Source organism: Procambarus clarkii, chromosome 40 (genome assembly GCF_040958095.1).
Source record: "Procambarus clarkii isolate CNS0578487 chromosome 40, FALCON_Pclarkii_2.0, whole genome shotgun sequence".
NCBI lineage: Eukaryota > Metazoa > Arthropoda > Malacostraca > Decapoda > Cambaridae > Procambarus > Procambarus clarkii.
In genome coordinates, this window is record NC_091189.1 from 6,379,836 (window position 1) to 6,404,689 (window position 24,854).

A 24,854-nucleotide genomic window follows, 5' to 3' on the forward strand; every position below is an offset into this window, starting at 1 on the left:
AAAAAGTTCCAAGTAGCACAGGCTATGGCGAGCCCGTATATCTCTCTTCTGTAACTGCTCCAGCAGTTCACACGGCGGGCAATGAGTACAAAACCGTGGAGGATCTCGAACCCGGGTCACAAAACAGACGAGGACACATATATAGCTGCTGTAACCAGAATTTCTTCCAGTTCTTCCAGAGAGAGAGAGAGAGAGAGAGAGAGAGAGAGAGAGAGAGAGAGAGAGAGAGAGAGAGAGAGAGAGAGAGAGAGAGAGAGAGAGAGACAGAGAGACAGAGAGAGAGACAGAGACAGAGACAGAGACAGAGAGAGAGAGAGAGAGAGAGAGAGAGAGAGAGAGAGAGAGAGAGAGAGAGAGAGAGAGAGAGAGAGAGACAGACAGAGAGAGAGAGACAGAGACAGAGACAGAGACAGAGAGAGAGAGAGAGAGAGAGAGAGAGAGAGAGAGAGAGAGAGAGAGAGAGAGAGAGAGAATATCTGGGGAAAGCGCCAAGCCATGACGACTATATAGCACTGGATCAGGATAAGGATTTGGGATGGGACGGTGGGAAAGGGATGGTGCCCAGCCACTTGGATGGTCGGGGATTGAACGTCGACCTGCATAAGAACAACGACCTTTAGTGAACAAAAGAGGCGGACAAAAACACCTCCGCATGCAAAAATGTTAAAATAAGATGACAAAATTTTTGGCGTCTACATTAACAAGATGAATTACCATCACCATTTATAACATGCAGTAAAATAAAGTTTATAATACAGTAGGTGATTCTTTTCAAAATCAAATACTATGTATACCAAGCTCTGCTTAGGTAACACTTTATTATTTATTTATTTATATACATTCATCTATATATATATTTATTATTCGTTCATGTATACATATCCCATCTACGGTATGTGTGCTACAACCCTTGACCCCTAATGACTCTACATAATTCAAAAATTATAACAATACACTCCAGCCCCAGACTGTTCCCACCGTTACTATAATCCTTGAATATGTTAAATGTCAAGTTACAGCTCACATATACCCTCAAGTGTGCTCTGTATCCTTACAACAATGAACCAATAATAATTGTAAACGCCTGGTGCGGTCCTGCCACAGCCTCCAGAATCACGTGAACAACGAATATTTAAATTAATTTTAATTTAAATAATTATTAATATGTCAATCAGAAAAGTCAGCCACATTAAGGATCGTAAACTGTGCAGTGACCTAAATGATATTTAAACTGGTTGAATACAGCTTTTAAGATTTAAAAGGACCTAATTAACATTATTTAACCAATTTGTACTCCCAGTTTTTTACCTTGCCTGCCAACCTGTGTTGTTGTTGTGATTATTAATGACTATATTTGGAGTGTTGTTAAAAATATGTCTCTAAATATCGTTTCAAAATTGTAGATAATTTGATAAATTTAACAATTTACATATGTTAACTTCGCCTTTCCATTCAACGGGGCTGTAGAGGTCTCGAACCATGGACCCCACGTATGTGAGGCCAAAACCCTGATTGATGAAGATTAAGCCACCCAAAAGGTGGCACGGGCATGAATAGCCAGTAAGTGGTGGCCCTTTTGAGCCATTACCAGTATCAAGAGCTGATACTGGAGATCTGTGGAGGTGCGCCTGCACCCTGCGTGACGGGAGATGTCTCCCGCTAAAACTCTATCCACAAGGTTCTCGGATAAAAGCACAATACGCCGGAGTTCGGCGTTGTGACCTTTTAATAACTTCACAACTTCTGAAGGCAACTCGTGACTCTGACAGACAAACACACAATCCAAAACTAATTTTGAGTTGTGAGATCTACAGCAGCTTCGAGCAGGGGAGGAGATGAGGTGAGGTGAGGTGACGTGACGTGAGGTGAGGTGAGGTGAGGTGAGGAGAGGTTCAGAGGGGGTGTGAGGGAAGGGAGGGGGGGGGGTAATAATTGGATGACAGGTGAGGCAGCTGTAATCCGTCTTGTGAGGCGACAGACCAGATCACGACGATTGGGCTTCACGGGTGATCTACCACAGACAGTCAGGGGTATATGGGGGCTCAGTGGAGTGTAAACTGTTTATATCTATCGAGCTAAGTCTCAATAGATGGAAGCACTAGTAAAACGTAAATCTGTGCGTGCGTGTGTGTGTGTGTGTGTGTGTGTGTGTGTGTGTGTGTGTGTGTGTGTGTGTGTGTGTGTGTGTGTGTGTGTGTGTGTGTGTATGTGTGTGTGTGTGTGTGTGTGTGTGTGTGTGTGTGTGTGTGTACTCACCTATATGTACTCACCTATATGTGCTTGCAGGATCGAGCATTGACTCTTGGATCCCGCCTTTCTAGCTATCGGTTGTTTACAGCAATGACTCCTGTCCCATTTCCCTATCATACCTAGTTTTAAAAGTATGAATAGTATTTGCTTCCACAACCTGTTCCCCAAGTGCATTCCATTTTTCTACTACTCTCACGCTAAAAGAAAACTTCCTAACATCTCTGTGACTCATCTGAGTTTCCAGTTTCCACCCATGTCCCCTCGTTCTGTTATTATTACGTGTGAACATTTCATCTATTTCCACTTTGTCAATTCCCCTGAGTATTTTATATGTCCCTATCATATCTCCTCTCTCCCTTCTTTTCTCTAGTGTCGTAAGGTTCAGTTCCTTCAGCCGCTCTTCATATCCCATCCCTCGTAGCTCTGGGACAAGCCTCGTCGCAAACCTCTGAACCTTCTCCAGTTTCTTTATGTGTTTCTTCAGGTGGGGGCTCCATGATGGCGCGGCATACTCTAAGACGGGTCTCACGTAGGCAGTGTAAAGCGCCCTAAAAGCTTCCTCATTTAGGTTTCTGAATGAAGTTCTAATTTTCGCCAGTGTAGAGTACGCTGCTGTCGTTATCCTATTTATATGTGCCTCAGGAGTTAGATTAGGTGTCACATCCACTCCCAGGTCTGTGTGTGTGTGTGTGTGTGTGTGTGTGTGTGTGTGTGTGTGTGTGTGTGTGTGTGTGTGTGTGTGTGTGTGTGTGTGTGTGTGTACTCACCTAGTTGTACTCACCTAGTTGTGTTTGCGGGGGTTGAGCTCTGGCTCTTTGGTCCCGCCTCTCAACCGTCAATCAACAGGTGTACAGATTCATGAGCCTATCGGGCTCTGTCATATCTACACTTGAAACTGTGTATGGAGTCAGCCTCCACCACATCACTTCCTAATGCATTCCATTTGTCAACCACTCTGACACTAAAAAAGTTCTTTCTAATATCTCTGTGGCTCATTTGGGCACTCAGTTTCCACCTGTGTCCCCTTGTGCGTGTTCCCCTTGTGTTAAATAGACTGTCTTTATCTACCCTATCAATCCCCTTCAGAATCTTGAATGTGGTGATCATGTCCCCCTAACTCTTCTGTCTTCCAGCGAAGTGAGGTTTAATTCCCGTAGTCTGTGTGTGTGTGTGTGTGTGTGTGTGTGTGTGTGTGTGTGTGTGTGTGTGTGTGTGTGTGTGTGTGTGTGTGTGTACTCACCCACCTAGTTGTGTCTGCAGGATCGAGCATTGACTCTTGGATCCCGCCTTTCGAGCATCGGTTGTTTACAGCAATGACTCCTGTCCCATTTCCCTATCATACCTGGTTTTAAAATTATGAATAGTATTTGCTTCCACAACCTGTTCCTGAAGTGCATTCCATTTCCCCACTACTCTCACGCTAAAAGAAAACTTCCTAACATCTGTGTGTGTGTATGTGTGTGTGTGTGTGTGTGTGTGTGTGTGTGTGTGTGTGTGTGTGTGTGTGTGTGTGTGTGTGTGTGTGTGTGTGCGTGCGTGTGTGTAGAGGGGGGATTTGGGCGGGGGGCGGGTTGTAGAAGCTGAGACGTACTGAAGCACCACATCCCAGCTCCTGATAATCTCCCGTGCTGCGAGGGACCACATCCCAGCTCCTGATAATCTCCCGTGCTGCGAGGGACCACATCCCAGCTCCTGATAATCTCCCGTGCTGCGAGGGACCACATCCCAGCTCCTGATAATCTCCCGTGCTGCGAGGGACCACATCCCAGCTCCTGATAATCTCCCGTGCTGCGAGGGACCACATCCCAGCTCCTGATAATCTCCCGTGCTGCGAGGGACCACATCCCAGCTCCTGATAATCTCCCGTGCTGCGAGAGACCACATCCCAGCTCTTGGTCTCCAGGCCGGCTTTGATGAGGACCTGGCAGTTTTATTTATCAGTAAACACTCTTGGCTTTCAGGCGAGCCATCAAAGGGACTGGGCAGTGAAAATTATTTCCTAAGATGAATACCGTGTGTGTTTGTGTGTTTGTGTGTGTGTGTGTCTGCATTCACCTAGTTGTACTCATCTAGTTGTACTTGCGGGGGTTAAGCTTCGCTCTTTCGACCCGCCTCTCAACTGTTACTAATTTTTTTTCACACACACACCCAGGAAGCAGCTCCGTAACAGCTGTCTAACTCCCAGGTACCTATTTACTGCTAGGTAACGGGGGCATCCAGGGTGAAAGAAACTTTGCCCGTTTGTTTCTGCCTAGTCCGGGAATCGAATTCGGGCCACAGAATTACGGGTCCTGCACACTGTCCACTCAGCTACCAGACCCCCTATGTGTGTGTGTGTACTCACCTAGTTGTGCTTGCGGGAGTTGAGCTTTGGCTTTTTGGTCCCGCCTCTCAACCGTCAATCTACTGGTGTATAGATTCCTGAGCTTCTCCAGCTCTATCATATCTACACTTGAAACTGTGTATGGAGTCAGCCTCCACCACTTCACTTCCTAGTGCATTCTATTTACTAACTACTCTGACACTGAAAAAGTTCTTTTTAATGTCTCTGTGGCTTATTCTGGTACTCAGCTTCCACCTGTGTCCACTTGTACGTGTACCACCCGTGTTAAATACTCCATCCTTGTCTACCCACTCAATTTCCCCCTGAGAATTTTGTATGTGGTGATCATGTCTCCCCGAGCTCTTCTGTCTTCCAGCGACGTGAGGTGCAGTTCACGCAGCCTTTCATCGTATCTCATGCCTCTTAACTTTTGGACTAGCCTAGTGGGATGCCTCTGAACCTTTTCCAGCTTCGTCTTGTGCTTCATAAGATACGGGCTCCATGCTGGGGCCGCATATTCGAGGATTGGTCTTACATATGTGGTATTCAAGGTTCTGAAGGATTCCTTACACAGGTTTCTGAAGGCAGTTCTGACGTTAGCCAGCCTCGCATACGCCGCCGATGTTATTCTTTTTATGTGACCTTCAAGACACAGGTTTGGCGTGATATCAACTTCTAGATCTTTCTCCCTGTCCGTTTTATGAAGGACTTCATCTTCCATTCGGTATCCAGTATCAGGCCTATTTCTTCCGCCTAGTTTCATCACCTTACATTTACTTAGTTTGAACTTTAGCAGCCATTTGTTGGAGCATTCCTTCAGTTTGTCTAGGTCATCTTGTAGCCTTATACTAACTTCTTTTCTCTTAATCCCCCTCATATTTTTTGCATCACCAGCACATTGAGAGGAAGGAGTCTATTCCCTCTGGGAGATCATTTACATATATCAGAAACATCTTATTGGTCCAAGGACTGATCCATGGGGGACTCCACTGGTGACGCCTCGCCACTCCGAGACCTCACCCCTCACAGTGACTCGATGTCTTCTGTTGCTTAGGTACTCCCTTATCCAGTGGAGTACCTTCCCTTTCACTCCTGCCTGCATCTCCAGTTTGTGCACTAGTCTCTTATGTGGTATTGTGTCAAAGGCTTTCTGGCAATCCAAAAATATGCAGTCTGCCCAACCCTTTCTATCTTGCCTGGTCATAGAATTCAATTAATCCTGTGAGGCATGATTTGCCATCCCTGAACCCATGCTGATGTGTTACAAAGTTCTTTCACTCCAGATGTTCCTCTGGTATTTTCGCATAATCTTCTCCATCATCTTGCATGGTATGCAGGTTAGGAACACTGACCTGTAGTTCAGTGCCTCCTGTCTATTCCCCTTCTTGTATATTGGGGCTACAATAACCGTCTTCAAAATTTTTGGCAGTTCACCTGTTACCAGTGATTTGTTGCACACAATGGATAGTGGCAGGCACAGAGCTTCTGTTCATTCCTTTAGTATTCATGGTGCAATTCCATCCGGTCTTATAGCCTTTGTCACATCCAAATCAAGCAGATGCTTCCTCACCTCCACACTGGTAATTACAAGCACCTCTAGTGGTGTCTCGTTAGTTATTCCCTCTCTTATCTCTGGGACTTCTTCTTGCTCTATTGTGAAGACCTCCTGGATTTTTTTCCAGCAGGTCTTCACAGTGAGTGAAGTGAGTGTAAGCGAGCGAGCGTGCGTGCGTGTATGTCACCGTCATGTGTGTGTGTGTGTGTGTGCATGACCCTAGAGTATGTCTCCATGGTCAGTTAAAGTTACAGAAATCAGCGAAGTCAGCGAAAGTTACAGAAATTTGAAGAACATTCCGGAAGATGTTCTCCCTTCGAGTGAACACACAGTGAACGTTACTTGAACTATTGCCACTATGATGCAAACGTCTAATGTACGTCGTGTGATTGACTGTTCCCATCATATTTCACCTGAACAATCTGTAACAAATGAAATACATTGAGATAGAAATAGACTGGGGCCGAGGCAGCTCGAGCCGCCCTCTCCCGGCTCAACACAAAGTTCAACAAGTTTACACACACACACACTTCACACACAAACAAGTTTACACACACACACTTCACACACAAACACGTTTACACACACACACTTCACACACAAACAAGTTTACACACACACACTTCACACACAAACAAGTTTACACACACACACTTCACACACAAACAAGTTTACACACACACACTTCACACACAAACAAGTTTACACACACACACTTCACACACAAACAAGTTTACACACACACACTTCACACACAATCAAGTTTACACACACACTTCACACACAAACAAGTTTACACACACACTTCACACACAAACAGGTTTACACACACACACACTTCACACACAAACAAGTTTACACACACACACACACACTTCACACACAAACAAGTTTACACACACACACTTCACACACAATCAAGTTTACACACACACACTTCACACACAAACAAGTTTACACACACACACTTCACACACAATCAAGTTTACACACACACTTCACACACAAACAAGTTTACACACACACACTTCACACACAATCAAGTTTACACACACACTTCACACACAAACAAGTTTACATACACACACTTCACACACAAACAGGTTTACACACACACACACTTCACACACAAACAAGTTTACACACACACTTCACACACAAACAAGTTTACACACACACACTTCACACACAAACAAGTTTACACACACACACTTCACACACAAACAAGTTTACACACACACACTTCACACATAAACAAGTTTACACACACACACTTCACACACAAACAAGTTTACACACACACACTTCACACACAATCAACATAGTGTTTTACCATTGTTGGTCATAAACATTTATATTTATTATCTCTTCAAGTCTCCTGGCAATATGCGAGTCAGAGGTCTCAGGGGAGAGATCACAGGGCCCGCTGCTGGTCTCAGGGGAGAGATCACAGGGCCCGCTGCTGGTCTCAGGGGAGAGATCACAGGGCCCGCTGCTGGTCTCAGGGGAGAGATCACAGGGCCCGCTGCTGGTCTCAGGGGAGAGATCACAGGGCCCGCTGCTGGTCTCAGGGGAGAGATCACAGGGCCCGCTGCTGGTCTCAGGGGAGAGATCACAGGGCCCGCTGCTGGTCTCAGGGGAGAGATCACAGGGCCCGCTGCTGGTCTCAGGGGAGAGATCACAGGGCCCGCTGCTGGTCTCAGGGGAGAGATCACAGGGCCCGCTGCTGGTCTCAGGGGAGAGATCACAGGGCCCACTGCTGGTCTCAGGGGAGAGATCACAGGGCCCGCTGCTGGTCTCAGGGGAGAGATCACAGGGCCCGCTGCTGGTCTCAGGGGAGAGATCACAGGGCCCGCTGCTGGTCTCAGGGGAGAGATCACAGGGCCCGCTGCTGGTCTCAGGGGAGAGATCACAGGGCCCGCTGCTGGTCTCAGGGGAGAGATCACAGGGCCCGCTGCTGGTCTCAGGGGAGAGATCACAGGGCCCGCTGCTGGTCTCAGGGGAGAGATCACAGGGCCCGCTGCTGGTCTCAGGGGAGAGATCACAGGGCCCGCTGCTGGTCTCAGGGGAGAGATCACAGGGCCCGCTGCTGGTCTCAGGGGAGAGATCACAGGGCCCGCTGCTGGTCTCAGGGGAGAGATCACAGGGCCCGCTGCTGGTCTCAGGGGAGAGATCACAGGGCCTGCTGCTGGTCTCAGGGGAGAGATCACCGGGCCCCTGCTGGTCTCAGGGGAGAGATCACAGGGCCCGCTGCTGGTCTCAGGGGAGAGATCACAGGGCCCGCTGCTGGTCTCAGGCGAGAGATCACAGGGCCCGCTGCTGGTCTCAGGGGAGAGATCACAGGGCCCACTGCTGGTCTCAGGGGAGAGATCACAGGGCCGCTGCTGGTCTCATTGGAGAGATCACAGGGCCCGCTGCTGGTCTCAGGGGAGAGATCACAGGGCCGCTGCTGGTCTCAGGGGAAGGATCACAGGGCCCGCTGCTGGTCTCAGGGGAGAGATCACAGGGCCCACTGCTGGTCTCAGGGGAGAGATCACAGGGCCGCTGCTGGTCTCAGGGGAGAGATCACAGGGCCCGCTGCTGGTCTCAGGGGAGAGATCACAGGGCCCGCTGCTGGTCTCAGGGGAGAGATCACAGGGCCCGCTGTTGGTCTCAGGGGAGAGATCACAGGGCCCAGTGGTAATCTCAGGGGAGAGATCACAGGGCCCGCTGCTGGTCTCAGGGGAGAGATCACAGGGCCCAGTGGTAATCTCAGGGGAGAGATCACAGGGCCCAGTGGTAATCTCAGGGGAGAGATCACAGGGCCCGCTGCTGGTCTCAGGGGAGAGATCACAGGGCCCAGTGGTAATCTCAGGGGAGAGATCACAGGGCCCGCTGCTGGTCTCAGGGGAGAGATCACAGGGCCCAGTGGTAATCTCAGGGGAGAGATCACAGGGCCCAGTGGTAATCTCAGGGGAGAGATCACAGGGCCCGCTGCTGGTCTCAGGGGAGAGATCACGGGGCCCAGTGGTAATCTCAGGGGAGAGATCACAGGGCCCAGTGGTAATCTCAGGGGAGAGATCACAGGGCCCCCCAAGCGGGGGGGAAGATACGACTTTACTCAGGAAAAATATCTTCTCCGAATTATATTTACGACCAAAGTTTAGCAAGAGGTAAAGCCAAGTCAAAGAGACTGAGACAAGATAAAGATCCTTTTTATAATGTCACGAAGAACTCTGGCTTGTGACTGGCGAGGATCTCTATCGTGTCTTTGAGGCTCGTCTGTCATGCGTGACAGACAAGCAGCTGTCATATGTGTCAGAGTGTTATTCGTGTTAAATAGCCATCTTTCAGCACGGGTCAGGAAGGTCAATAATTGCATGACAGAGACAAATAAAAAATAATAACGTGTACTCACCTAGTTGTGCTTGCTTACAGCTGATTACAGGAACAAATCCACAAGGGTCGTGACGAGGATTCGAACCTGCGTCCGAGAGCATCCCAGACTACTGGAATATCTACAATTCATCTACAGGAACTCTTCACGTGACTGCTTTGTTTATTAAACTCATCAGCCTAAAATTGTATAGGTAATGTTCAAATTAGTTATCTTACCAAACTGATTCATTTGAGTCCCAGAATTGTCTTGTTTTTAAGCACGTCGTGGCAGAGTTGTTAAGTGTGTGTGTGTGCTTGGGAGTTCCCGGTATACAGGTTCGACTCCTCATCACGGCTTCTTATGAGGTTCTCATTATTATTCTTATTCTCACAAAGTTTATTAATCTATTCCTTTGCATTTCACTAGATTACATTCTAATTATTTTCCTTCATTTACTAGTTGCATTTAGTATTTTCCTCACCTACATGAACAAGAGCTGCATTTTGATATTCTCTAATACTGTTGTATTTATATATACTTATTGTATGACCGGTGTGAATGTATGCCACTCCGGTCATACACTCCAGTTATACACCAAGTATACCTGGGGCTGCCTGGGAACAGATGTGTGTTCTGCATCTCTGTTATTTCCTCCCCGACCGTATCTGCCAGTCTATGAAGAAGTATACCCACAGTTATGGACAAGCTCTTAGACTAATTCCTTCCTAGCAAATGTGACTTCCTTTCTTTCTTTCTTTGCATTCCTGAGATCAGATGTGCTGTGATCTCTTTGCTTATATATTGATAGCAATCTATTAATTGCAACGATTGCCACATCTGGAAGGTGAAATATAAATGCTTTTAGCACTTTCAGTTGTCTCGGGATCTTTGTCAACAGTAGACGGACGAGGGACGGGACGCTGGGAAGGGTATATACGCGGGGACAGGAAGCCGGGGGAGAGGAGTAAAGTGGAAAAGATCAAAGGACTCACGCACGTCAGGCTTGAGTAACGAGACAAGGTTGCCGACGGAAACAGGGAAATAAGAAATAGGACGGGAAAGGTGGGAGAACCAACAAGACAGGGAAAATTTACTGAAGGATAACCAAACCAAGATAACCAAAAGAAGATAACATAAACAAGATAACCAAAAGAAGATAACATAAACAAGATAACCAAAAGAAGATAACATAAACAAGATAACCAAAAGAAGATAACATAAACAAGATAACCAAAAGAAGATAACATAAACAAGATAACCAAAAGAAGATAACATAAACAAGATAACCAAAAGAAGATAACATAAACAAGATAACCAAAAGAAGATAACATAAACAAGATAACCAGAACAAGATTATCAAAAGAAAACTAAAAGAAGATTAATAGAGATAAATGCCTCCATAATAAATAGTATTCAGAAATGGGAAGGATAACTATTCTAATATTCCTTCCCCTCCTTCCCCCCCCCCCTTCCGGAGTATTATTTATTTCTGGAGGCATTTCTCTGCCCAACTGATTCTGCCTCTGCCGGGAATCGAGCCCGGGTCCGTGGACTGCAAATCCCGAAAGTTTTCCGTTCTGGCCTCGAGTACCTCTGACCTGTGTGTGTGTGTGTGTGTGTGTGTGTGTGTGTGTGTGTGTGTGTGTGTGTGTGTGTGTGAGTGAGTGAGTGAGTGAGTGAGTGAGTGAGTGAGTGAGTGAGTGAGTGAGTGATTGAGTGAGTGAAAGTGATGCCGGCGAGTTACTGAAGCAATTATCCTCTAATAATCACCACTCATTCCACTTCACGCACACGTGTACGTGTACACAGAAACGCACACAAGACGGACAACACACGCACACAAACCTGGAGAGAGAGAGAGAGAGAGAGAGAGAGAGAGAGAGAGAGAGAGAGAGAGAGAGAGAGAGAGAGAGAGAGAGAGAGAGAGAGAGAGAGAGAGAGAGAGAGACATCTTATGAATTCACAGTAAAAACCAGGAACAAACTCCCGAGAAACACTCCTGGAAGACATTAAACAGACAGGAAACTTGAAGAGGGTGAAAGATGGAACGAAACCCGAGATTGGGGAAGAGAAATTGGGAAAGAGAGACTGAGGAGGAGAGAGATTGAGGAGGAGAGATTAGGGAGGGAAGGCCCAATTAAACTCCATCTCGTCCTGTCTACAGGAGTACCAACATGACGGTACCTACACTCTACCCTCCGGGACTAACACGTCTACCAACATTTTTGGAGACTTCCTCTCTCTTCCTCTTCTCGGTCATATATACCTCTTCTTCGTCACTCACCAACCATTCCTTCACCATCACCCAAACACTCCCCTCCTGAGTCGCCTGACCACGCCTCACCGTCGGGCACCAGCTGGACGAGGAAGGTCCCAGCTGGACGAGGAAGGTTCCAGCTGGACGAGGAAGGTCCCAGCTGGACGAGGAAGGCACCAGCTGGACGAGGAAGGTTCCAGCTGGACGAGGAAGGCACCAGCTGGACGAGGAAGGTCCCAGCTGGACGAGGAAGGTCCCAGCTGGACGAGGAAGGCACCAGCTGGACGAGGAAGGCACCAGCTGGACGAGGAATGCACCAGCTGGATGAGGAAGGTCCCAGCTGGACGAGGAAGGCACCAGCTGGACGAGGAAGGTTCCAGCTGGACGAGGAAGGCACCAGCTGGACGAGGAAGGTCCCAGCTGGACGAGGAAGGCACCAGCTGGACGAGGAATGCACCAGCTGGATGTGGAAGGTCCCAGCTGGACGAGGAAGGCACCAGCTGGACGAGGAAGGTTCCAGCTGGACGAGGAAGGCACCAGCTGGACGAGGAAGGTCCCAGCTGGACGAGGAAGGCACCAACTGGACGAGGAAGGTTTTAGCTGGACGAGGAAGGCACCAGCTGGACGAGGAAGGTCCCAGCTGGACGAGGAAGGTCCCAGCTGGACGAGGAAGGTCCCAGCTGGACGAGGAAGGCACCAGCTGGACGAGGAAGGTCCCAGCTGGACGAGGAAGGCACCAGCTGGACGAGGAAGGCCCCAGCTGGACGAGGAAGGCACCAGCTGGACGAGGAAGGTCCCAGCTGGACGAGGAAGGTCCCAGCTGGACGAGGAAGGCCCCAGCTGGACGAGGAAGGCCCCAGCTGGACGAGGAAGGCACCAGCTGGACGAGGAAGGCACCAGCTGGACGAGGAAGGCACCAGCTGGACAAGAAAGGCCCCAGCTGGACAAGAAAGGCACCAGCTGGACGAGGAAGGCACCAGCTGGACGAGGAAGGCCCCAGCTGGACAAGAAAGGCACCAGCTGGACGAGGAAGGCCCCAGCTGGACAAGAAAGGCACCAGCTGCTGTCATCTCAGCCACTGGCAAGACGGACGAGTGTCTTAAGATGAAGGAGTTGCTGTCTCACCTGAGCACACCAACCTGTCTACCTTAACACGTTCATTAATCCCATTATGTGCTGTCGGCCACGTCAATCTCGGGTGCACTAAGGAGTGCCGGTAGTACAATCGTACAATCGAGAATTCCGGATTCGAATCCCGGAAGAGACAGAAATAGTTGGGCGCGTTTCCTATCACCTAATGCGTCTGTTCACCTAGCAGTAAGTAGGCACCCAGGAGTTAGTTGGCTTCTTGTAGGGTTGCATTCTGGGGGGATGGGGGGGATGGGGGGGGGTGACACAATGAATTATTAATTAATTCAAAGGATGAGTCGGTTATTAACCGTCGGCGGCGGTGGTGTTTGTTGGGAAAATTAACTTTCTCACGATGATGTTTATAAATGGTCTCAATGTTTATCTCCTAGATCATGCACTCTAGATCATGCCTCCTAGATCATGCCCCCCTTAGATCATGCACTCTAGACTATGCCTCTTAGATCATGCCTCCTAGATCATGCTTCCTAGATCATGTCTCTTAGATCATGCCTCTTAGATCATGCCTCCTAGATCATGCCTCTTAGATCATGCCTCTTAGATCATGCCTCTTAGATCATGCCTCTTAGATCATGCCTCCTAGATCATGCCTCCTAGATCATGTCTCTTAGATCATGCCTCCTAGATCATGCCTCCTAGATCATGTCTCTTAGATCATGCCTCCTAGATCATGCCCCTCTAGATCATGCCCCCCCTAGACCATGATTCCTAGATCATGCCCCCTAAACCATGCCTCCTATAGATCATGCCCTCTAAACCATGCTTCTTAGATCATGCCTCCTAGATTATGCCTTTCTCTAAATCCAGCCGTTTCTCTCCTGTCGTCTCAGGAGCGAGAATGACGGACTCTTGGTTCATCAATTCTAAGAAAACTCGAGTACAAACACAGCCGCAGGAACCTTTGGAGGAGTTGAAGCAACATACTTGGTTGACACAGCCGAGGGCTGGATATATTCCCCAGTGAAACCCACATTCACCACCCAACATTTTTCTATAATATATGTTTTTTGTCATTTTAATAAAACTCTGGAAAATCTTTTGTGTGTGGATTACCAGACGTTTTCTTTGAACTTGAAGCAGCCACGTGGTGAATATGTTCATCGTCTTACCTACTTATTCAAGGCTAAATATGATTTAGAAGTAAATAGTCACATATATACCTCTTGAGAGGTGAGTGTGTGTGTGTGTGTTTCTGTTTGTCCGTCTGTCCATCTGTCTGTCTCTCAGCTGTCAACCCGTGAGCCCCTGCGATTACTCCACCCGTCAACACAACTACAACCGTGATTGTGTTGCAGCTCCCGGGACCCGCCTGTCAGCCCACCCGCCTCCCTTAAGCCATTTTTTGTTAGACCTTTTATTATGGCAACCCTGGACCCAATTATCTCGGATTGATCGACAACAACAGAGTTCCTGAGATTGCTTTCCTATATTTGGACGACCAAACACGCAAGGGGGTGACACCAGCGTGTTTGGGGGGTGACATCAGAGGGTTTGGAGGTGACATCAGGGGGTTTGGAGGTGACATCATGGGGGGTTCTACTAGGGGCTTTTCACTCCCAGGTATTTTTGAACAGTTGGCTCTACCACTGCATTACTTCATAGTACCGCCCAATGCAGTTTGGTTATTATCTACAATCAACTATTTCCACATTAGATATTCCCTACACAATCAGAGATAGTATCAACAGTTAAGATTGTCTTATGATGTAACTCTCTTACCTGCATGTATCTAGAAGACATGTGGGTTCAGGTACCGTCAACTGTCAATGTGATAGCTATTCACGCTCAACTACCTTTGTTAACAGTTGAGAAAACGCATATAAGCGTTGTTAGCAGCTTGAGCGTTAAGAGTTAAGAAATAGTGTATACATCATGGGTTCTCAGGGGCAGATAACTGGTGGAGGAAATGTTGATAACTCAGGGATTCGACTAGCAGTTGGGTTTGGCTACGAGAGACAGCGCTCAATACCCTGGGGGTCAAAACATATGTGGATGCGACCCTGACCAGCGAGTCTGAGTCTCCTGCTACAGCAGTGGCTCATTTCGCATTGAATTAACCTGAAGTTTTAACTAGCAGCAGAATTGACCTTACCTTAACGGGCGGTGTTGACCTCTTGCGCCTGACGCGTCCAGAACGCACCTGTGGGCAGGGAAGAAGAGTCAGGAAACAGGTACATGACAGGCCAGCGAGTCCCTCCAAGCCCCCGCCACGCTTAAACATAATGCCTCCAACATGCATTATGTTCTTCGAAACCTCAATGCCGAGAAACTAATCGGCCTCAAGGGTATACTTCGAAGTTTTGCTCACAATTTGCTCCCGACGAAGCATCCCAAATCTTTATCCTGATCCCTGCCAGGGGCTATATAGACGAAATAGCTTGGCGCTTTCTTCTGATAAATCCCTTCCCTTCCCCACGAAGTGTGAGGCTTTCAAAAGCTTTACTGTGCTCCTCAGGACAATTACCCCTTTACTGTGCTCCTCAGGACAATTACCCCTTTACTGTGCTCCTCAGGACAATTACCCCTTTACTGTGCTCCTCAGGACAATTACCCCTTTACTGTGCTCCTCAGGACAATTACCCCTTTACTGTGCTCCTCAGGACAATTACCCCTTTACTGCGCTCCTCAGGACAATTACCCCTTTACTGCGCTCCTCAGGACAATTCTTGGAAACTTGGAAATGAACATTCGGCAGTGAAGAGGAAAGAAAGTGATCACTCTACCTAACTAGAGAGTCGCAGTCAAACTGGTCTGTTAATGGTACAAATTCGCACCTGCACTGGAAGGCTTGACTGAGCAGCTCAGCTGAAGGACTGATCTCCTTGACTGATGCTGCATCTTCATCACAGGTTATTACAAGGTCAACAGTTTGGACTCATCTTTATACGATATTTTATTGCCTCCTACATTAAAAGTGGCCCAATTAATTATAAATCCCTCCCACAATAGACCTGACTTCCCCCCTACTCCCCCAACCCACCCGTTCACCCGATTTCCTCCCCCTCCCTCTTCCCTGACATGCACATTCCTTCAAACAGTTCACTCCAACAACCACCCCAACAACCACCCCATCAACCACTCCACCAACCACCCCAACAACCACCCCAACAACCACTCCATCAACCACTCCACCAACCACCCCAACAACCAACTCCAACAACCACTCCACCAACCATATAAGAAAGCACCTTAGACTATTCACTATATGACTGAAAGAGAGTGCACGAATGTATATTAAAAGATATTTCGTGTTCCTCAAAAAGCTTAGCATACAGGTCCTCGACGACGGGGTATAAAGCCGGTTCTGGTAACTTATCCTGGCGAGGTGAGGTCACCTTCCCTTTTGGCAACACTGGAGGCAAACATGCAAGGATATCATCCTCAGATAATGCCGGCATTACTGAGAGAGAGAGAGAGAGAGAGAGAGAGAGAGAGAGAGAGAGAGAGAGAGAGAGAGAGAGAGAGAGAGAGAGAGAGAGATTAAGGTCTATTAAAGCAACGAACAGGCGTATGAAGCGGGCGACTCCAAATGATATAAGCCACACTTTTTAACCCTCTCCAGACGCATACACCTTCTCAACATTTGCCCTTTAATTAAGTCCCTAATATGATGTGGCTTATCTGGCTGTGACCGCCCATAGATAAGGGTGTGTGTGTGTGGCAGCCTCGCCTGGTGTTATCATCCCGGAGGCTCCCATATCGTGGGCTCTCTGTCACCGTTCCTGTGAGCTTCCTCCATATTACACTTGGGCTTTATTATTATTATTATTATTATTATTATTATTATTATTATTATTATTATTATTATTATTATTTGCTACCACAGACGTGGCCACACATTAACAATGCTAACCAGCATATATACATTTTCTTCTGTCCTCCGTGGACAGGGTGAGAGATCTGTTGAACATGTAGTTCAGGGATTTATTGAACAATCAACCACTGAAGGTGATTGTAGTGCTTTTAAAATGCTAAGGTAACCTACAGACATAAATACATAGATACACAGAGTTACGTCTGCCCTTCATAAAGTGGTCGATGTGTTCTTTACATAGTATCATTAATGTGCATTTACAAAGGTGAAATGTAATTCTGATCAGCTTCCACATACACTTTATACACATATACATACGCACACATATACATATATATACATATACACAAACATACATTCACATACATATATGGCTCTCCTACTCTGAGAGGGTAAGATAGCTGATAGAGAAACCAGTGTATTATTAAGCACTTAACCACTGAAGGTGATTAAGGTGCTTTTACAAGCTCAGGTTATATAGTTACATCACATACATACATTGTATAGTTGATACATTACATGGTCAATCTTGAGTACAAGTCCAATATATTATCAAGTGTTCCAGTACTCATATAATAGTTACAGAGTTCAGCATACCTCAGCCCAGGAGGGCGAAAGTCATTCAATATGGGACATTCTACAATATAATGTTCAAGGGAGTGCATGCTTTCTCTTTCACAAAGTTGAAACATTGTGTACTCAATATTTGGGTTTTGAGAAAGCTGCCAGATACGTCTATATCCCAGACGTATTCTGGCCACTATAACATCACTTTGCCGGGTTCTTGTTCTATTAGTCACATATGTGAATGTCTCCTCACGGTATCTATCATAATATTTAATGCTACAACTTTTAGGTCTTTGTGAATTTGTTAGGTCGGTGAGATTTTTATTAGATTTTTGTTTAAGTATTCTCTTTGTCACTGCTAATGAAACATTCATATCAATTTCTACCACTGGTTTTCCACAGGCAATCTTTGCAAGCATATCAACAGTGTCATGCCTTGAGATGCCAACATGTGATGGTACCTCGTAGGGAATGAACGGTAGTGCGACAGCTTCGCTTCATGCAGGTCGGCGTTCAATACCCGACCGTCCAATTGGTTGGGCACCATTCCTTTCCCCCCCCCGTCCCATCCCAAATCCTTATCCTGATGACCCCTTCCAAGTGCTATATAGTCGTAATGGCTTGGCGCTTTCTCCTGATGATTCCCTCCCTCCCTCCACATTCTGGTGCCATTCGTTCAGACTTTTATCAGGTCTGCTAACAGGCAGGCATATTGACAGGTGATCACGGGAGCTGGCCACTACACCAGGATTACAGGCAGGCAGACGAGGATACAGGCAGGCAGACAAGCAGACAAGGACACATACAAACAAGCAGAGAAGCAAGCATAAAAGTAAGAATATGAACAAGAAATGGCTGGAAAATAGTGCAGGCGGCCCCACTTGAGTGGGCCGCCCGAGTTCTCCAACAGGCGGCTACAAGAATATGATGAGGGTAAATGGCAGATAATGAGGAAAATAGGAGAGCCAGAGGAGGAGCACTGAGCTCGAGAGTAAGGCCGCAGGAACAGTACACCTTGAGAGAGACACTCTCCCCCAGGACAGCAGAACTGGTGCGCACGTCACAGCAAGTGCGTCGTGGAGGACGTATACCGACGGGACAACGCGGTGTGGCGTGCCCCGGGGGGCTAACACACAGCACCTTTGGAGTGTCTGGATGAAGAATTAGTTACAGGGAATAGTGCTTACTGGTCTCCCAGTGAAGGGCAGACCGGTAGTACTTGTGCGTCACAGGCATGGAACCCGCCCAGCTTTTTCAAACAAATAGAACACTGAAATAGGAACGACTTTTGCTCTCTATTCCTCCTCTATCTGACAGTTTCCATCTTGTTATATATGCATCTCTCTCGGTTTCCATCCCTCTCTCTCTCTCTCCCTGTCTTACCCTTTACATCTCTTCTTCCGTCTCTCCCTCACACTCTTCCCCCTTCCCCCACTCTCCCTCCTTTCCTCTTCCCTGCCTCTCTTCCCTTCTCTCTCTGTGTACTGAAACACATGGAGATTGAAGGTGTCAAGAAAGACTTAAGGTTGTACTATCTTAGTCACACTGCTGCGGAATACAGAATGGAAGAACACGCCGCCCTATTCTCGGCTGAACTTAATTAAGCAAATCAAGTCCTCGAGATACCGGGGCGTGGTGAAGGCAGGTGACCAGAGAGCACCACAGTGGGAGAGGAGAGGTGGAGCAGCCGTGTGGAGCAGCCGTGTGGAGCAGCCGTGTGGAGCATGACTAGGTGCTGTGAAGATGTCTGGGTAACAAAGATGTAAGAGACGTAAGGTAATTCGTGACACCAAGAGACACTTACTTTCAGGTATTAAAGACGCTTAAAACACTTTCAGGCATTAAGCAGATGTTCACAGAGACATTCCTGCCCAACAAAACGTTTGATTTTAGCGAAGGAGAGAATTACGTTTTGTCAGCAAGGAATCTTGAGTTGAACTCTCTCCATGTAAATGAAATTCTGGTAAGATGAATGATAATTGAACTGTAGATTGTTAACATGTTACGAGAGACTTAAGAGATGACAGGTTGAGACAAAAGGCGTAACCTCGACCACCCAATAGGGTCCGAGTACGCGATCAAGACACGTAGGACGTTGTTCCAATTCCCCATCACCATCTCTCCGCTACCTATCACCATCCCAATGGGAGCCGGTCGGCCGAGCGGACAGCACGCTGGACTTATGATCCTGTGGTCCTGGGTTCGATCCCAGGCGCCGACGAGAAACAATGGGCAGAGTTTCTTTCACCCTATGCCCCTGTTACCTAGCAGTAAAATAGGTACCTGGGTGTTAGTCAGCTGTCACGGGCTGCTTCCTGGGGGTGGAGGCCTGGTCGAGGACCGGGCCGCGGGGACACTAAAAAGCTTCGAAATCATCTCAAGATAACCTCAAGAAGATCCCTCTATTCTAACAGCTCAATGTTTTTCTGGAGGGCAACAGGTGTTTAATGTTTTCAAAATGCGTTGAGAGCAGTACTGGGGCGGCAGCGGTCGCCACGGACGTTGGGATAAAAGCTAGACTAATTGAAGTCTCGGGATATACAAGCAGAGATTTGTATTAATTGCCATCCTGTACAAGCAAGTGCAGCTTGTTGACGAGTCTGTGAGTTCAAATAATACTACTCCCTTGTTTCATTGTCTGGTTGGTCAAATCCTCCTAAGTATTGTGCAAAGACTGAGGCTGTGGAGCTATGGAGGAGGGGGTCATGAGAGACATGGCAGCACTCCTGCTCCTTGAGGAGGACAGGTAAGTTGTGAGATGACTGACAGGTGAGGTGTTAACCAACAAGCAGTTCGTGACACCTCCCGTCGTTATTGCACGTGTTAACTAGCGTACCAGCACAGTGGGTAACACGGACAAACTAATCTACACGTGTTGGAAGAAGGTCTCTTTCCCGGTACTAGAGATGGAGAGCATTGTGGTTAGAGAACAGGTGGTTGTGTGGTGATAAGGGAGCCCACGGAAGGTGAGCCTTATATAAATCCACGTAGTGAGAGAATCGTTATCAATGATCTATCACCATTGTTCTCACTATCACTATCTCTCTCTCACTATCATCATCTCTTCACTACCACCATTCCTCTTTCGTTGATCAAAGAGAACATGAGTAATCCTCCCTCCCTCCCTTCTTCACTAACCCAGCTTCTCATTCTTAGTTTTTTTCCCTTCCCTTCCCTTCCTCCCTCTCTATCTCCCTTTACCCTCTTTTTCTTCCTTTACATTTTATTTTAATTTCTATAATCCTGCCGCTAACTCCTGCCTTCACCTGTCGTGGCTGTGAGAGCATGTCGGGTGTCTGACTGAAGCCGCCGTCTTCAATACGGCTCCTCACAATCACCTAATTAGCCGAGGAAGCTCTATTGCTAACCCCAAAAATCTTGCTCGGTGGGTAAGACCTGAAAGATGCTCTACTTGGCGCCAAAAATGTCCTCCTTGGTTGCTCGTCAAAGTTTTCCTTAACGACAAAAATATCACCATTTTTTGTTATTTTTTTTTGTGAGAATTTGTGAGATAACTTGAATCGTGGACTTGTATCATTGGTCTGGACAGGTGTTCGAATACTGGGATACGCAAATTTTACGCAAAATAAAAATCGTTATTTGATAACGAGAGGGGGAAAAAAAGCGCGTTATTGCGTCTCCAACTTGGTAAGGAGTGGATACGCGGTTCACTGGGCCTCTTCTCGCTCTACTAAAACATCGAACAATACTTATTGGTGGTGATGGTGGTGGTGGTGGTGGTGGTGGTGATGGTGGTAGTGGTGGTGGTGATGATGATGGTGGTGGATGAGTTGAGTTGGGTTGAGCTTCGGGCTCTTTGGTCCCGCTTCTCAACGGTCAATCATTTGGGGTTGTGATAGTGGTGGTAGTGATTGTGGTGGTTGTGGTAGTGGTAATAGTGGTGATGGTAGTAGTGGTGGTGGTATTTCTGCTGTAACTGCCGTCACCGCCTACACAAGGACTCAACAGACTCCGTGAATGTTCAGGTTAAACGCACCCAAAATATTAAACCAAGTCAACGAACAGAAATCACATTACAACCCCCACTACAAATCTGAACAAAACAGCCAAGTCAACTGAAGCTTCAGTATCCACTAATTTCGTGCAAAAGTCGTTTCGGATAAGTTCCGACTCTCCTGTATGCTGTAATTAGCCGGATTATCAACGGTACGCTCGCTAAAAATCGCTAATTAACTCATGGCGAAAATGGCGCTGCACTTATAAAAGTATTTGCAAAGGCTACGAAATATATTGCGTTTAATTAATACTTGTTGGTCTGTATGCTGAACAGACTTTTGTATATATTGTGACATATTAATTAAAGCACGGGTGATGAAAAGGCTTTTTCGTGCGCCGGTGGAGCTTAATGGGCGTGGGCTCTAATGCCAGGGGAGATAAGATCGTGTTTACAGATCACAGAGTAATGGTAGTGAGGACAACTGACCACCATGTCACCATGGTGGCAACAATCACTCGTTAATGACCAACAGTTATGATAACGGCTGGAAATATTGTTGGCAGACTTGTCGTTTCTTTACTATTAATTTAAAGTGCCTAAAATTAATTTAAAGTGACTAAAGGAAGCGGCAGAAGATCTTTTGACCCACGTGAGGCAGCGTTTGTTTATATCTACCCCAAACTCATTTATATGTATGTCTAACCTGCGCTTGAAACAATCCAACGAGCCCAGGTCTATTATATAATCCAGTAATTTGTCCCATGAGTCAACAACCCTGTTTCCGAATCAGTATTTTACCCAGGTCTTTCTTCAACCTAAACTTATCCAGTTTATATATATTCATCACGAGGATGTATATATATATATATATATATATATATATATATATATATATATATATATATATATATATATATATATATATATATATATATATAATTTATTGTTTTTTATATATAATTTATTGCTTGAAAAGAGAGCGGCAGCGTGGGAAAAATATTAATTATTTTATTTTCTAATAGAACATTTCAGAAAAGCATAATAGAGGTGTTCAAAGTGTGAAGCCTTTCCTGTGTTTAGAAGTGAACCAGAGTGTATGTGTATAGAAGGCAACCACAGCCAGGGTACACAGCTCTCTCTGACTTATAAAAGTGGTCAACCCACACTCATCCTGAACCTCAACACATAAGTGGTGTTTAAAACTTAATTTGATTCCCATTCGTGGAAAATAAGCCACATACCAAACATTAATTTTCGGAATATAATATGAGGCAAATGGATTGGGTAGAAAGTGGAGTGGTGGGCACTTGAGGGAGGCGGAACTCCATCCTGGTAATCCACATTACTCCCCCCTCTCCACACACACACAGTAATTCCCTACGCCACACTCAGGGCCCAATCGTTTCTCCCTACTAACCCAGCATATGAGTCCTGGGGTAGAATCAATTATAACAATAAAAAGCCAAGCCTGGAACACTGTACCACCGTCTGTGTCGCAGACACAGATACCTAAGATACCATTCATGGTCAACACACCACACTGCCATCAAACATTTAACGTGTCCGCTTACGAAACCCGTGCATCTTTCCTCGATCTATATTTATTAAACAGTTTACGAGTTGGGAAAATGTGTAATCCAAGGTTATTAGTGTCATAGACAACCTCGTTGCGCTTCGGAGCTCAAATTGTTTAATAAATGCAAATTAGGCCGCCATGATCGAAGATTTTCAGGCTTGGTAAGTGGGCACTTAGGGCCTGATGACTCGTGCCGCTGGACGCCAATATGCGAGAGCAAAAGACAAGAGCAGAGCCATGTTAAAGGTATCAGAATTACCGAGGAATTTATCGAGGGGATCACATGGCTCAAAGGACTTAATTGGGAAGGCTGGAATAGCCTGAAAACTTGGACATTGTGTAAGATGGGGACCCGTTAGTGGGCCACAGTTCCGACACAGCCGTCTGCCCGACCAGCAAGCTGTTGTGATAGTCTTATCAACCCCTCCATAGGTTAATAGGCCTTAGGCCACCGCCATTTCCTTTAATGGTGACAGGAAGACGGAGACAATCCTGAGCCCCCATTTAGCGCCGTGTGATACAACCCCCTGGCTCCAGGCGGTGGGACCAGCAGGGAAGGCCAGTTTAGCAGCGGCGCGAACGAGGTCATTAGAGACAACAATATGGCTGTGAATCCGCCAAAACTGGAGTGTCATACACAGCGTGTTGACGATGAGGCAGAGCCGGTGTTGGGTGTTGATCACCACGGGATGTGAAGGGCACAAGACCCAAGGCCCGTGAGGACACTGTCTGTCAACCATATTCAACTGTACTACACCATAGTACGCGCTTGTTTAAGTCTTTAATAAACTGTACTTCTTTAAAATATGACATTCTAATTATACTGTATTTATCTGTTCCTTATAATCATATATTTACCATAGCTAATTGTATTTACATATTAAATATATCCTTTTTTAGCTATGTATGTTCTCTGGCCGGACTACAGCTTCTGGGCCAAGACTGGGTAACAGTTCAACTGTTTCAAACCTTCTTTAAAGTATAAAATGGATGACTGGTCGCTCGAGTCTCCTCGCTGGTAGTAATTTCATTTTCTCGACGCCAAATTTGGCAAACAAACTCATAAAAGCAATATTTTATCAAGTCTACTTTGAAGTTTAATGGAGGAAGAGTCAACTGGGAAAATTCTTGTTAGTAATTCCTCTCCTTCAGCTCCTGGTACGCCGTCTCTCAGCGCTTTTCCAATAAGAAAAAAAATGTCACTTAATTAAAAAAGTTTGAGAGCGCGTGTTAGGAGAGTCCAGCCAGATGGAGATTTTTAAGTATGATGTAGTTAGTTCTCGACATACACAGTGTAATACCCCCACCCCTCACACACACACACACACTGTAACCCTCCCCCTCCCACACACTCTAGGGCACCTGTACACGTGTAGATGTACCCAAGTATACTATTAAAAAAGAGGAGAGACTGGCTTGCTCTCTCTAGAGTCTCAGGAGGTAGTCTACATTACTTATGAGGACGCATAGAGTCGCGTGGTATACCAAGCTGCTGTGAGTGTGCTGTCCACTTTATATATATATATATATATATATATATATATATATATATATATATATATATATATACTAAGCCCTGCATAAGCCATATGTATACCAAGCTTGGCATGAGGCATATATGTATACTAAGCTTCGCATGAAACCTGAAACACTTATGACGTTTCCCATCCTAACCATTTCTGATTAACTGCTGATGCTCGTCGAAGCCAGTTTCATTTGTGTGACCTCTAACTACAAGCCTCGTTATGGCTTGTTGACCTATATAAGTGGCTCCACTTGGCTCCCGGGGCCATCACCCTTCACGTCATAAATCACAGATAAATACAAAACTCATTTTATTTGCCCCATTTGACTTTCGTTTACTCAAATATATCCAATTATAACAGGTTATAATTTGACACATTTTTCAAAGCGTTTGTATACGGCCCTGAACTTGTAAATGAGATAAGTTAACGTGAGTCACGTGTAAAGTGAGTCACCGTTCACGGTTCAGACTCAGACAAGGTCTTGGAGAAGTCTCCACATTTCTTACCTCGCGTGACCATTT

The 24,854-nt window shown here is 46.4% G+C and overlaps 2 protein-coding genes across 5 annotated transcripts in view; both read right to left on the reverse strand.

Moving 5' to 3' along the window:
- The window catches only part of LOC123757857 (GTP-binding protein Di-Ras2), a 211,372-nt gene that overhangs the window by 124,911 nt on the left and 61,607 nt on the right, over window positions 1-24,854 (reverse strand). For 3 of the 4 annotated variants that reach the window (XM_045741742.2, XM_045741741.2, XM_069338651.1), the window contains one exon: window positions 14,985-15,032. The exons of the other annotated variant lie outside the window; for it this stretch is intronic. The gene's annotated coding sequence lies outside the window, so the exon portion shown is untranslated. The remainder of the gene's footprint in view (window positions 1-14,984; window positions 15,033-24,854) is intronic. 4 annotated transcript variants of the gene reach the window in all.
- Window positions 7,458-24,852, reverse strand: LOC138372995 (protein rtoA-like). Its single transcript, XM_069339041.1, has 2 exons — window positions 24,840-24,852; window positions 7,458-8,353 (listed from the first exon to the last, which is right to left on the reverse strand). The coding sequence occupies exons 1-2, from the start codon at window positions 24,850-24,852 to the stop codon at window positions 7,458-7,460; spliced, it is 909 nt and encodes a 302-aa protein (XP_069195142.1).